This window comes from Propithecus coquereli, unplaced genomic scaffold (genome assembly GCF_000956105.1).
Source record: "Propithecus coquereli isolate 6110/MARCELLA unplaced genomic scaffold, Pcoq_1.0 Scaffold301, whole genome shotgun sequence".
NCBI classification, from domain to species: Eukaryota; Metazoa; Chordata; class Mammalia; order Primates; family Indriidae; genus Propithecus; species Propithecus coquereli.
In genome coordinates, this window is record NW_012148631.1 from 3307496 (window position 1) to 3319490 (window position 11995).

Below are 11995 nucleotides of genomic sequence, written 5' to 3' on the forward strand. Positions count from 1 at the left end.
GCTAGGATTACAGGCGTGAGCCACCGCGCCCGGCCTACGCCAATAAATTTGACAACTAAAATGAAATAGACATATTCCTCGAAAGACAGAAACTAGCAAAGTTCACTTAAGAAGAAATAGATAACTTAAACCAGACAGACATTACAAGAAAACCACAGACCAATATGCTTCATGAACAAAGACTCAAAAATCCTAACCCAAATATTAGCAAACTGAACACATAAACATATAAAAGGAAAATACATAATGACCAAGTGGGCTTTATTCCAAGAATGCAAAGCTGGTTCAATATTTGAAAATCAAGCAATATAACCATATGATCATATCAATTGATACATGAAAACCATTTGACAAAATTCAACATCTATTCATAATAAAATCTATTAGTAAGCAAGGAACAGAATAGAAATTTCCTAACATGATAGAGGGCATCTATAAAGAACCCTATTGCTAACATCATACTTAATGATGAACTATTGAATGCTTTCCCTGTAAGACTGGGAACAAGGCAAAGGTGTCCACATTACTATTCCTATTCAACATCCTAATGGAGCTCCCAGCTCGCACAATAAAGCAATAAAACGAAACAGAAAGCATACAGATTGAAAAGGAATAAAACTATCTCTGTTTGCCAGTATGATTGTGTAGAAGATCCCAAGGAATCTACAAAAAAAGATACTAGAACTAATAAGTGAGTTTAGCAAGGTTGCACAATACAAAATCAATATACAAATATCAATGTATTTCTATATTTTAGCTATGAACAGTTGAAAATTGATATTTTTTAAAAAGTACCTTACATAATAGTACCAAAAAACATGAAATAAGTGTAATCGTAATAAAATATATGATGAATCCGGATGCTGAAAACTAAAAAACACCAAGGAAAAGTGTCAAAGTAGGCCTAATTAAATGGAGAGAGATTATGTTCATGATTAGGAAGACTCAATATTGTTCAGATGTCCAGTCTCCTCAAACTGATCTATGGATACAACTCGATCCCAATCAAAATCCCAGCAGGCATTTTCGGAGATGTCAACAAGTTGATTCTAAGATTTATACGGAAAGGCAGAGGAACTGGAATGGCCACAACAGCTGAAACACAAGGGCAAAATTAGAGGACTCACACTACCACACTTCAAGACTTACTATGAAGCTATAGTTACCAAGACATTGCAGTACTGCTGAAACACAGATCAATGAAATAGACCCACATGTACGTGGTCAACTGATCTTTCACAAAGGTGGAAAGGCAATCGGTGAAGAAAGGACTTTTTCAACAAATGGTGCTGGAATAACTGGATATTCACAGGCGATAATAATGGTAATTATAGCAATAATAGTAAGAGTGAACCTCACCCATAGCTCACGTCTTATATTAGAATTAACCCAAAATGGATTATATGGCTACATGTAAAACCTAAAATTGTAAAAGTTCTAAAAGGAAACATGTGACCTTGGGTCAGGCAAAGATTTCCTAGATATGCCACAGAAAGCACAATTCCTAGAAGAAAAAATGATGAAATGGACTTCACCAAAAATTAAGTACTTCTGCTCTATGCATGACACTGAGGAAAATTAAAAGAAAAGCCGCAGACTGGGAGTAAATATTTGTAAAATACATATTTGACAAAGTACTTGTATTCGGAATATATAAAGAACTGTTAAAATTCAGTAATAAGAAAACAAATCACCCCCATTTAAATAAATGAACAAAAGATCTGAAGATATTTCACCAAAAAAGACATATGGGTAGCAAACAAGCACATGGAAAGATATTCAATACCATTGATCATAAGTGAGAAGCAAATAAAGAACCACAATGAGATATCACTCCACACCTATCAGAATGGCTAAAATAAAAAAATAAAATTGACAATACCAAGTGTTGGTGAGGACATGGAGCAACTGGAACTCTCACACATTGTCGTGGTGTAAAATGATACAGCACTTTTTGGAAAAGTTCAGCAGTTTCTCATAAAGTTAAACATGCACTTATCATCTGATCCCAAAATCCCACCAACTATTCTTCACTGTCTCTTCTTTCAGCTCCTGGGGTTTTTTTTTCCTGGTCTTAGATTTGTAATCCAAATCCTGCTCCTATGTTCTTTGGCTTTAGTGGTCTTAGATTACAGTTTCTCAACTTCAGCACTATTAACTTTGGGAGCTCGCGAATCTTTGTTATGGGGGCTGCCCTGTGCATTACAGGGTATGAGCAGTAACCCTGGCCTCTGCCCCCAGGATGCCAGGAACATCTCTTTCCCACCCTCCCAGTGGTGACAACCAAAAATGTTTCCAAATATCACCAAATGGCCCCTGGGAAACAAAATAGTTTCTGGCTGAGAATCACCGTCTTAGAAAGAAGTCCTAATAAAATATCTCAAAGATGTCATTTGTGCCACTTCTGTTTCCATATCAAAGGGCTGCCTTGGATATGGCATATAACCCTAACTCAGCATCTGTCTGGGGTGTCTGCCAAAATGCCTTTCGACAGCACCATTTGAGGCATCATACTATTTAAAGCTCATGAGCTTAGAACTGTGCTTTTACAAGCTTGATTATTTGGTTTTCCAGGACAGAAGATTAGAAGCAGCAGTTCAGAAGAGGGTTTCTGCTAAAGGCACTGAAAACACTAAGGAATGTTCTGCCCCTGACAGTGGAGGAAGGAGGCACAATAACAATAAACGCAGGGTCGTGAGTGGCCACGTGGCAAAGGGGCACAAGACTCCCACGTCAGTCACCCCTGAAGACACTGATGGACCAGCCCTGCTCAGCTCTGCTCTCCAGCTGGGATCTCTAAAGACAGGCAGGGCCAGGGGAACTGCGGCTACTAGATGTCAGAAGAGCTGCATTCCAGTCCAGCCACGTGTCTGCAGAAAGCTCACTGAACTTGCTGGAGTTTCTCATTTTCTCATCAGGAGAAACGATCTGGCTTTTAACAAAAATTTCCTTAGGGATCCTTCCGGGAATACAATTCTGTGCTGCTACAGAGATCCAAACTATTTAAGAAACAGCTAAATTCTGTTTAATGAGTTTGCCTGGAAAGGCAGGGAAACAGAGTTCTGGAAAGACTTCCTTCAAGACTGGTTAGGTTTCTCTCTGGGAGGCCGAGGTGGGCGGATTGTTTGAGCTCAGGAGTTCGAAACCAGCCTGAGCCAGAGCGAGACCCCGTCTCTACTAAAAATAGAAAGAAATTAATTGGACAACTAAAAATATATAGAAAAAATTAGCCGGGCATGGTGGCACATGCCTGTAGTCCCAGCTACTCAGGAGGCTGAGGCAGGAGGATCGCTTGAGCCCAGGAGTTTGAGGTTGCTGTGAGCTAGGATGACGCCACGGCACTCTAGCCCAGGCAACACAGTGAGACTCTGTCTCAAAAAAAAAAAAAAGACTGGTTAGGTTTGTTTTCAGATTTAGGTGATCCAAGAAGTTACTTGCCAAGCAAGTTTCTCATGGTACTAAAGGTCACTGTGTACATAGGAACTGAGTTGCAGACCATAAATTCCATTCTTACAGAATTGTGAGCATGTATCTACATTAGGTACATATGTATGAATATATGCATGTACACACGTACACTCATGACTAGATTTAATTACTTAAAACTGACAATGAAGAATAAGTATGCCCATGTTTAACCACCTTGCTAACAATGATTTTTCCTACAGGCATACCTCCTCAGTGAAAGACGGTATTACCATGATAAATGTTCCATACCAATTGCTCTAGTCCTGAAAAAAGTCCCATGAAGCTTCTCAAATTTTATTCTCTTAAGTTTTTTGTGTTTTCCATGCCTGAATTCAAATTATGACACGCTCTCTCACACTGAATGGATTGCAGGGAAATGCATAGAGTGAACTCTTCCTTGCTCTGAGCCGGTGAAAGCAGAAGTCCCTGGGGTCTGTGTATGGTCTGCCTCTCCAGCACCCGTGTGGGGATGACTCTGCTGCAGCGCTGGGGGGCTGATGTATCTGTGGGTAGGTCAGAAGCTGCCAGCCTGAGGGCTGCATCCCTTTCCAACTTTGTCCTTCGCACCTGCTTGCTGCATGGACCAGGCCTCCCCTTCCTACCTGGGCCTCACCCAACATCTTGCAGCCCTCACAGAGGTGACCTTGGGATCAGAGAAGGAGGTCTTGGAATCGTGGCGTAGGCAGTGGCAGGACAATGGGATCATGGGACATCGGGTTCCACAGCGGAAAGCCCCTCGCTGGCCTCCTGCGAGCTGGAATCTCTAGACTTTGCTTTGGAAACTGACAATAACAATGGATAAGAGTAAGACCAACTGAGAGTGCTGTATCACGTATTAAGCGCTTGCTGTGTGCGAGGTGCTCTCCCACATTCTGCAGCCTCCTGAGGCACGTCCTGTTGTGACTTGCCTTTACAGAGGGGACAGAGGCTCAGAGACTTTAAGTAGCTTGGCTGAGTTCAGGACTCAAACCCAGGTCTTCCTGACTCCCAACTCCACGCAACCCTTCCACCGCGACGCCGTCCTGAAAGAAGGGCAAAGCCCAACTTGCTTCTCCTTTTACATGATGAAGAGACCATCTTCCTCCTTGACTCCCTCTGAGAAATACGCAGTGTGCTCTTGAACGTCTCAGTCACCTGACTTTCCACACTGACGTCTCCCACGGCAACGGTACCTCTGAGGACGGGCTGTGTGTGGTTTGCTCATCACCGCCTGACACAGGGGCTGGCAAACACTAGGAGCTCTAAAATACACGTTTAATTAATTAAGTAATAAAGCCCCCAGATAGCTCTGGGCACCAAAAGTAAATGCCAGCTTACACTTTGCCCAATGTCACCAAGAGAGACATTAAGGACAGCAGCTCTCGAGGACAGAGGCGAGTCACAGGCAGGGAAATTTTCCTACAGGGAAGAACAATACTGAGAGAAAATCTTACTAAATGGCTCGAGCCACATCCTCCTCCAAAAGCCAAAATAAAAAATAAAATAAAATAAAGTGAAATGAAATGAAATAAGTCAAAAGAGCAGAGAAGTCAAGCTTTTTCTTTCCACGAAAACTTTTCAAAGAAAAACACCCAGATAAAAAAAAATTTTTAAACTGAGTGTGAGCAGAACCGCGAGTACCTGATCCCACGCCAGATCAGAGTTCGACGGCATGCCTGCACGCCTTCCTGCAGCCCTGCTCACGAGAAAGCCCAACTTTGTTAAGGGTTGGTTCTGGAAAAGGCTGAGGAGCTCTGTGGCTTCCTGTTGCCCCTCTCCCGTGCTAGGCCCCTGCTCTGTGGCCCGCTCTCTTTCCACCCTTACAGCTCCTGCTACACCCTCACGCACACCACACACACACACACACACACACACACACACACACACACACACGGGGTGTGCCATGTGACAGGCACAGAGCCAAGGAGGGAACGGGCACCTACCGGGCACTTATTCTGGGACAGACACTTGGGTCTAACACTTAATGTACTTCTTGTTTAATGCTCAAAACATCTATATGAGGAATGGATGTTGACAGCAGTTAATAAAACCGCAAAGTCCTGCCTCTGCCCACCACCCTAATGATCCCGCCTCTGTACACCTTCGTTTCCTGAGCTCCTGCATCCTTTCTAAGCTCCACACTGATCATTTTGCAGTTCTTTGAACGCTCCACTCCAAGCTCTTTCCCATACCTCAGGGCCTTTGCACATGCTCCTGGAATGTTCTCATGCCTGGCAGCACCCTTCTGGTCTCAGCTTAAATGCCTTATGGTGAGAGGCCTCCCCAGACCGCTCTAAAGCACATCTCTCCAGATCTTCTCCAGTTAACCAGCCTATTTGCTTTCATAGCACAGCGGCAACCGTTTTATTTATTTGATATTGTACTTGGTTTTTGTTTCTCTGGAGATCAGCAGTTCCTTGAAGGACCCTGTCTATTTTGACCATAGCCATATCCCTGACACCCAGCTCGGTGCCACCAACATACGAGTACTCTGGAAAAACCACTGCGGAATAACTCATTTTGATAGAAGGCAGCTGGGGCTCAGGGCAATGGCTTGTCCAAAGCCAAACACGGCTAGTGAGCCACAGAGCCAGACTCGAAACCAGGCCTGCCCTGCCTCCCACGCCGCTGCTCTCCGCATAGGAGCTGGGGACACGCTTAGTGTCGCTCCTCCCCGTGTCCCTGACATATCCCCAGCCCATCTGCCCCTCTCTCTGAGGGAGGTCAGGACCAGGGTGGTGAGGCAAGTAAGATACTCAACTCGGGCACAAAACTTAAGGGGATGCCAAAAACTCAGTCATTAAGTAACATTTCAAAAAAAATAGAAATTCATGCAAAAAAATATCACAAATAAAATATCAGGCTTTACATAAAGACAGGATCCAGCCCTGCACTTGCAGGACCCAGCCTCATCGCCTCACCCTAACCTCAGCCCTGCCAGACCCTCCTTTTATTCTAGCAGCTGATATCTGCTCATCATGAAGTTTCCGCATCATTTTTATTTTAAAATATTACAGGAGAATATTTTCGCCTTGATTCCTGAGTTTTCTGGTGCCCTTTAAGGGTTGTGCCTGAGGTGAGTGCCTCACTGGTCCCACAGCATCCCCGGCTGTGCTCAGCCGGCCACTGGACCTGACTCCCACAGGCAGCAGCTGAGGCCCCCTGGGTACACCAGGCGTCACGCCCACGACGGTACAGCTGGGAACCGGGCTCTGCGGGCCCCCAGCACGAGGAGCAGCCTCGGAGGCCGCTCGCCCACTGCACTCAGTGCACTCAGCTGGAGACTGGGGACAGCCTGGATTGGTGCTCCTGTCCTGGCGGCTTCCACCTGCTCACCTCCTTCCTTCCTGTCTAGGAAAGAATGTCCCAGCCTCCTGGTGTCACTCCGCAGAGGGAGGTGCAGGCTGTTCTCTGAGATCCAGATGCCCTTCTCCAGAGCAGGCCGGGAAATGGCCTGCAGGAAGACAAAGCCTCCCTCTCCTTGTCTCAGGACCGTCTACCTCCTCGCCTCCTCCCCTTCCCCTTCCGACTGCGGGGAGGAGGAAAAGAGAGAGAGGGTAGAGTGTAGAGGACGTGCTATGTTTGCCCACCCAGCACCCACTCCCTCTGCTGGTAACAGCATCTCAAATTCCCTTGGGCCGCCATCCCTTCCTTCTTCCCTGCTCTCCTTCAGCGAGCTGCTAGGCTGGGAGGGTGGAAGGGAAGCTGCCAAGGCCGCGTGGTGAGAGCCTTCGTGAGCCACGCCAACATGGAGGAAAGCCGAGCCCGGGAGACGGAGAAGTGGCTCCTAACGGCGCGGCCTGAACTTACAGGTCCAGACACGGCTGCGCCTGAGCTTTTCGGGCGCACCCCTGTGTTGCTGGGGTGAGGCTGTGCTGGGATTTCGATCACTTGCAACCAAGAGGGTGCTGATACTCCTGGACAGCCCTGCCCCGCCCAGCACGAATTTACCTCCTTCTTCATGAGTTTGAGCTGCTCTTGGAACTGGGCGTACTCCCGCTCCTGCTCCAGGCGGATCCGCTTGGACTCCTCCCGACGGCGCACGGCGTGGTCTTGCTCCATCTTTTCCACTTGCTGCTTTTGCTGACGTTCCAGGTTCTCTAACTCCGTGTCATAGAACTTCTTCTTGGCCTGAAAGGAGCAGAAATTCCGAAAAATTCAGGAAAGTCACTTTATATCTGAGGGGGAGATGGGGAGAGCTCAGGGCTTGTACTCAGACCAGCTCTACCTCCTCTTTGCTGTGTGGCCTGAGGCCAGTTACTTAACTTCTCTGAGTCTCCATTTCCTCACCTGCAGAAGGGAGACTAGACCACTGATCTTGCAGGGTTTTATATGGTGTTCAACAAAGGTTATTTCCCTTCTAGAGATCCTGCCGTGTGACTCAGAAGATCACTGTGACCTTCATGAAATTCTGTGTTTACAAGCTGCTGTCTAATAACATCTGGAATCCACAGGAACTGGGCAATTGTGAATTACCCTCCACCGTCCACTGACTCCCACTCTGCGACTTCCACTTAAAGAAAACACGGAAGCAAGAAGCGCCGCAGAGCCCCGTCTTCGCTCGGACTCACGTTGATTTCCTGTTCAAAGCGTTTGTGCATCTGCTCCAGCTGCAGCTCGTGCTTGTTGCTCAGCTGGGTCTGCTGTCGGTGCTCTTCCTTCTGGAGCAGCCGAAGCTCGCGGAGCTCCTGGCGCCTGACGGGGTAAAGGAAACGGGTATTTCACGGGGACAAAGTGGCCTCAGAGATCACAGTACTCACAATTTGGGATGGGGAAGGCTGGACCACAGCAGAAAATCACACACGTCTTGGGCAGAGGCATGAATAGAATTCAGTCTTCCTTTGACATTTATTGACAGACAAAACCTTAGTAATCTTAATAAACTGATAAAAAACTAGCAAAATCCTAACCAAAAAAGTGGAAGAGAACATGAACAGACATGAAACAAAAGACAAGAAGAAATTTTAAAATTACCTACGTGGATATGAAATACAAATTAAAAGGAAATAACATTTCCATTAACTAAACAGGCTGGAGCATGGGGGAAATTGATACTCTCATTTTATACTAATGTATAAATGTACATTTATACATATACTGCTGATAGATATAAATTGGTACAACATTTCTAGAAGATAATTTGGCAGTAAGTTTAAGTTTGTGCCTTTTGACGTAGTAGTTCCATTTCTTGATATTGATTCTAAAGGAATATTTATAGATGCATATCACCATTGAATAAGGATGTTCATAACAATGCTATTTATAACATAATAGTATGAAATTGGAAACAAACATTCACCATGATAGGTCTCATTAAATATATTGAAATATATTCATATGATGGAATTCTATACAATCGTTAAAAATCAAGTTTTAGAAAATATTTGATTACTTGGGAAAGCATCTATCTGAAATAACAATTCTTTATTAACAGATATGGAATGATCTCTAAGCAAGATCTTGAAGAATGGGTCTATTATGCTACCTATCATCTGGGCAAAAAAAAAAAAAGACAATAATATTTGTCTGTGCACATGTGTATGTGTGTGTTCACTTTCCTGCTTAAACACTGAGTATTTCTGGAAGGATTATACCATAAAATATCAATACAAGCAGGAAAAATGGATTTCTGGCAGAAAAGTAAGGGAGGGAGATTTTTCACTGTTTAACTTCTTTTTTTTTTTTTTAATTTTTTAATTTTGAACCATGACATTATATAGGTATCCTTATCCAAAATGCTTGGTACCAGAAATGTTTTGGATTTTGGAATATTTGCCTTATACTTACCAGCTGAGCATCCCAAATCTGAAAATCCGAAACCCAAAATGCTCCAATGAGCATTTCCTTTGAGCATCATGTCAGCATGCCCGAAGTTGCAGACTACGGGGCATGTCACACTGTGGATTTTCAAATTTGGATGCTCAACCTGTATTACCTATTAAAAAAATACAATAAAAATTTGACCTAAACTACATGGTATACCTTAATTTTGTAACATATCTATTGTCAGTGTGTATATGTTTGTACTCACAGAAAAAAAACTGGTGTGATAAAAGTGTTAACCATATTTCTTCCTGGGCAAGTCCACTAAAAATTGATTATGTATCATTTGTATAATCAGAAAAAAAAGAAAGAAAAAAAATTAAAATGCTACAGAAAGAACTTGGGCCTCCTGACTGTGAATCGGGGTGGGGGAGGCTCCCTGGCAGCCTCTCAGGACTGGGGTCCACGCGGCCTGTGTCCGGTTCCAGTGCGGCGGCGCAGTCTGCACCGTGGCAATTCCCACTGTGGGGCCTCGCTCTGACCCCAGTGACCTCCCTCACGGCTCTGCAGGGCTGTAACTGCTCGTGGAACTGCCGGCCAACAGGAGACAAGGACAGGCTGGCAGCGCAGAGCGGCCAAGCGCGTCCTCCGGGGTCAGAGAGACCTTGTTTGAATCTTCCCAGCTGGGTGTCCTCCAGGACAGTCCCCCAATCTTTCTGGGCCTCGTTCCCTCATCTGCAAAATGAGGCAAATAATCTTTACCTCTTGGGTTCTTTGAGGGATACATGAGATGACGCATGTAAAGTGCCCGCCTGGCGTGTGACAAATGCTACGTGAGTGGCAACAGCTTGAATTACAACGAGGAAGAAGAGGCAATGGCTACCTGTGTGTCTGGAAAAAGCCAGAAATGCTTCCTACGGCCATATATGGAAGCTTCTATCCGAGCTTCTGCTTTTCCGGAAAGTGAGAAGGTAGGAGGCAACTTTTGAGAGTGTTAACAAAGAAATAGAAACCCTGACTCGAGAGAAAGTAAGGCTTACAGAACCACTGACAGAAGACAAAGGAAGACAAGAAGGCAGGCGGCCCCGCTTCGGTGCGGGAGGGCAGGCGGGCCCAGCGACAGGCTGATGGCGCAAGAAGCAAGAGCGGCGCCTGCGATCTTGGGTAAGAACAGGAGGAACTCTGACCAAGGCTCAAGTGCAGAAAGTAATAAACACTCGGCCACACGGCTCAAAAGCCTAGGTGTGACTCAGCTCTCCGGAAATGCCAGGACCCAGGTGTCCCCAGGGGCACAGCCCCGCAGGGGACTGCGCAGGGCTGCCACGCACCCGCAGTCTGGTGGCGCAGCCGGTTCTCAGGACAGCCAGCCCTGACTAAGGCAGGCAAATGAGGACAGCCTGGTTCTTCGCGAGCCCCTCTTCTGCCCCTCCTTGAAGTCTCCCCTTTGAACCCTAGCAGCACACAGCGGCTCTGCTCAGGAGGAGGGTGGCCCGTGCCAGGGCCACAGGGCATTGCTGCTGGATGGAGTGTGGCAAATCTGGAATTTCAACCCCAGGAACCCGAACTGCCCAGAGGGGAGGTGACGGAAACCCAGCCCTTTAGGGTGAAGCTGGAAGAGTCCAGGGTACCTCCCACGTGACCATTAAAACAGAAGGTGGCGCCATCAGCCAAGAGCAACCGCTCCCTCAGCCTCGCCAACCTACACAGATTACACCAGCGCGCGCGCGCGCGCGTGTGTGTGTGTGTGTGTGTGTTTGTGTGTGTGTGCAGAAACACCACCAACTAATGAAAAGCCTGCCTCTCACTCCCCTGGCTCCTAGAGGAAATCGGTACTCCAGGACATCCAAAACTGCTTCTATTTGGCTTTGGCATGTTCATGCTTTTAAAAAATATGAATGTGCTTGATGTTCTAGAAATTTTCTCCAAACCAATAACAAATTTACCCTGCAAAGCCTTGGCCCCGAAGGAGCTTTGTGGCTCCGAGGGCTCCCTAAGTGCTAAGCTCCCCCAACCCCGCCAGCAGCCCCCAAGAAGCTACAAGGTCCAGTGAAACCCGGAGGAATTCTCAGACCTAGCTGGAGTCTCAGCTCTACCTTCCCAACTGGGAGACTCAGGGAAAGGAACTTGTCTGTCGAGAAACACTGTGTCCTCATTTACAAAATGTAAAGGGGGCTGCAAGGGGGACTGAGCAGTCGAAAAGCGCAGGGATGGGTCCTGGCAAATAGCCTTTCTCAGCCCTCCGCCCTGTCCACACACTCACCAGCTCTCTGGGTTTGCCTCTGAACCGTACACTGAATCTGACCACTTTGTCCCTCTTCCCGGCTACTGCCTCAGCCTGAGCCCACAGCCAGGCTGTCCTGACGGGGTCTCCCTGTCTCCCTGCACTAGTCCCTTAAACAAACCGAGTGGTCACTCCTCAGGGCCTCCGCAGTTGCAGTTTCCTCTGTGCTGCCCAGCTCCGAGCACTACCTGCTGCTCTCACCCCTCAGGCTCGGCCCAGGGGCTTTCCTCGGTGCAGCCTCCCCCAGCCCAGGTGCTCACCATCCTATCACCTGTTACCTCTTCACAGTGTGTCCCACAATCAGGGATCATCTTGTGTGTTCTGTGTTGGTCTATTGGGTATAATCTCTAAAGAGCCAACAGCCAGGCTAGGCGCGGTGGCTTGCGCCTGTAATCCTAGCACTCTGGGAGGCCGAGGCGGGAGAATTGTTTGAGCTCAGGAGTTCGAGACCAGCCTGAGCAAGAGCGAGACCCCGTCTCTACTAAAAATAGAAAGAAATTAATC

General features: G+C 46.6%; 1 protein-coding gene across 1 annotated transcript in view; it reads right to left on the reverse strand.

Annotated features, from left to right (window-relative positions):
• STK10 (serine/threonine kinase 10) overlaps positions 1-11995 on the reverse strand; it is a 115103-nt gene that overhangs the window by 24606 nt on the left and 78502 nt on the right. Inside the window, exons 11-12 of the mRNA XM_012649734.1 lie at positions 8019-8142; positions 7399-7578 (exon numbers count right to left, since the gene is read on the reverse strand). Of these exons, the coding sequence (XP_012505188.1) occupies positions 7399-7578; positions 8019-8142 (304 nt within the window). The remainder of the gene's footprint in view (positions 1-7398; positions 7579-8018; positions 8143-11995) is intronic.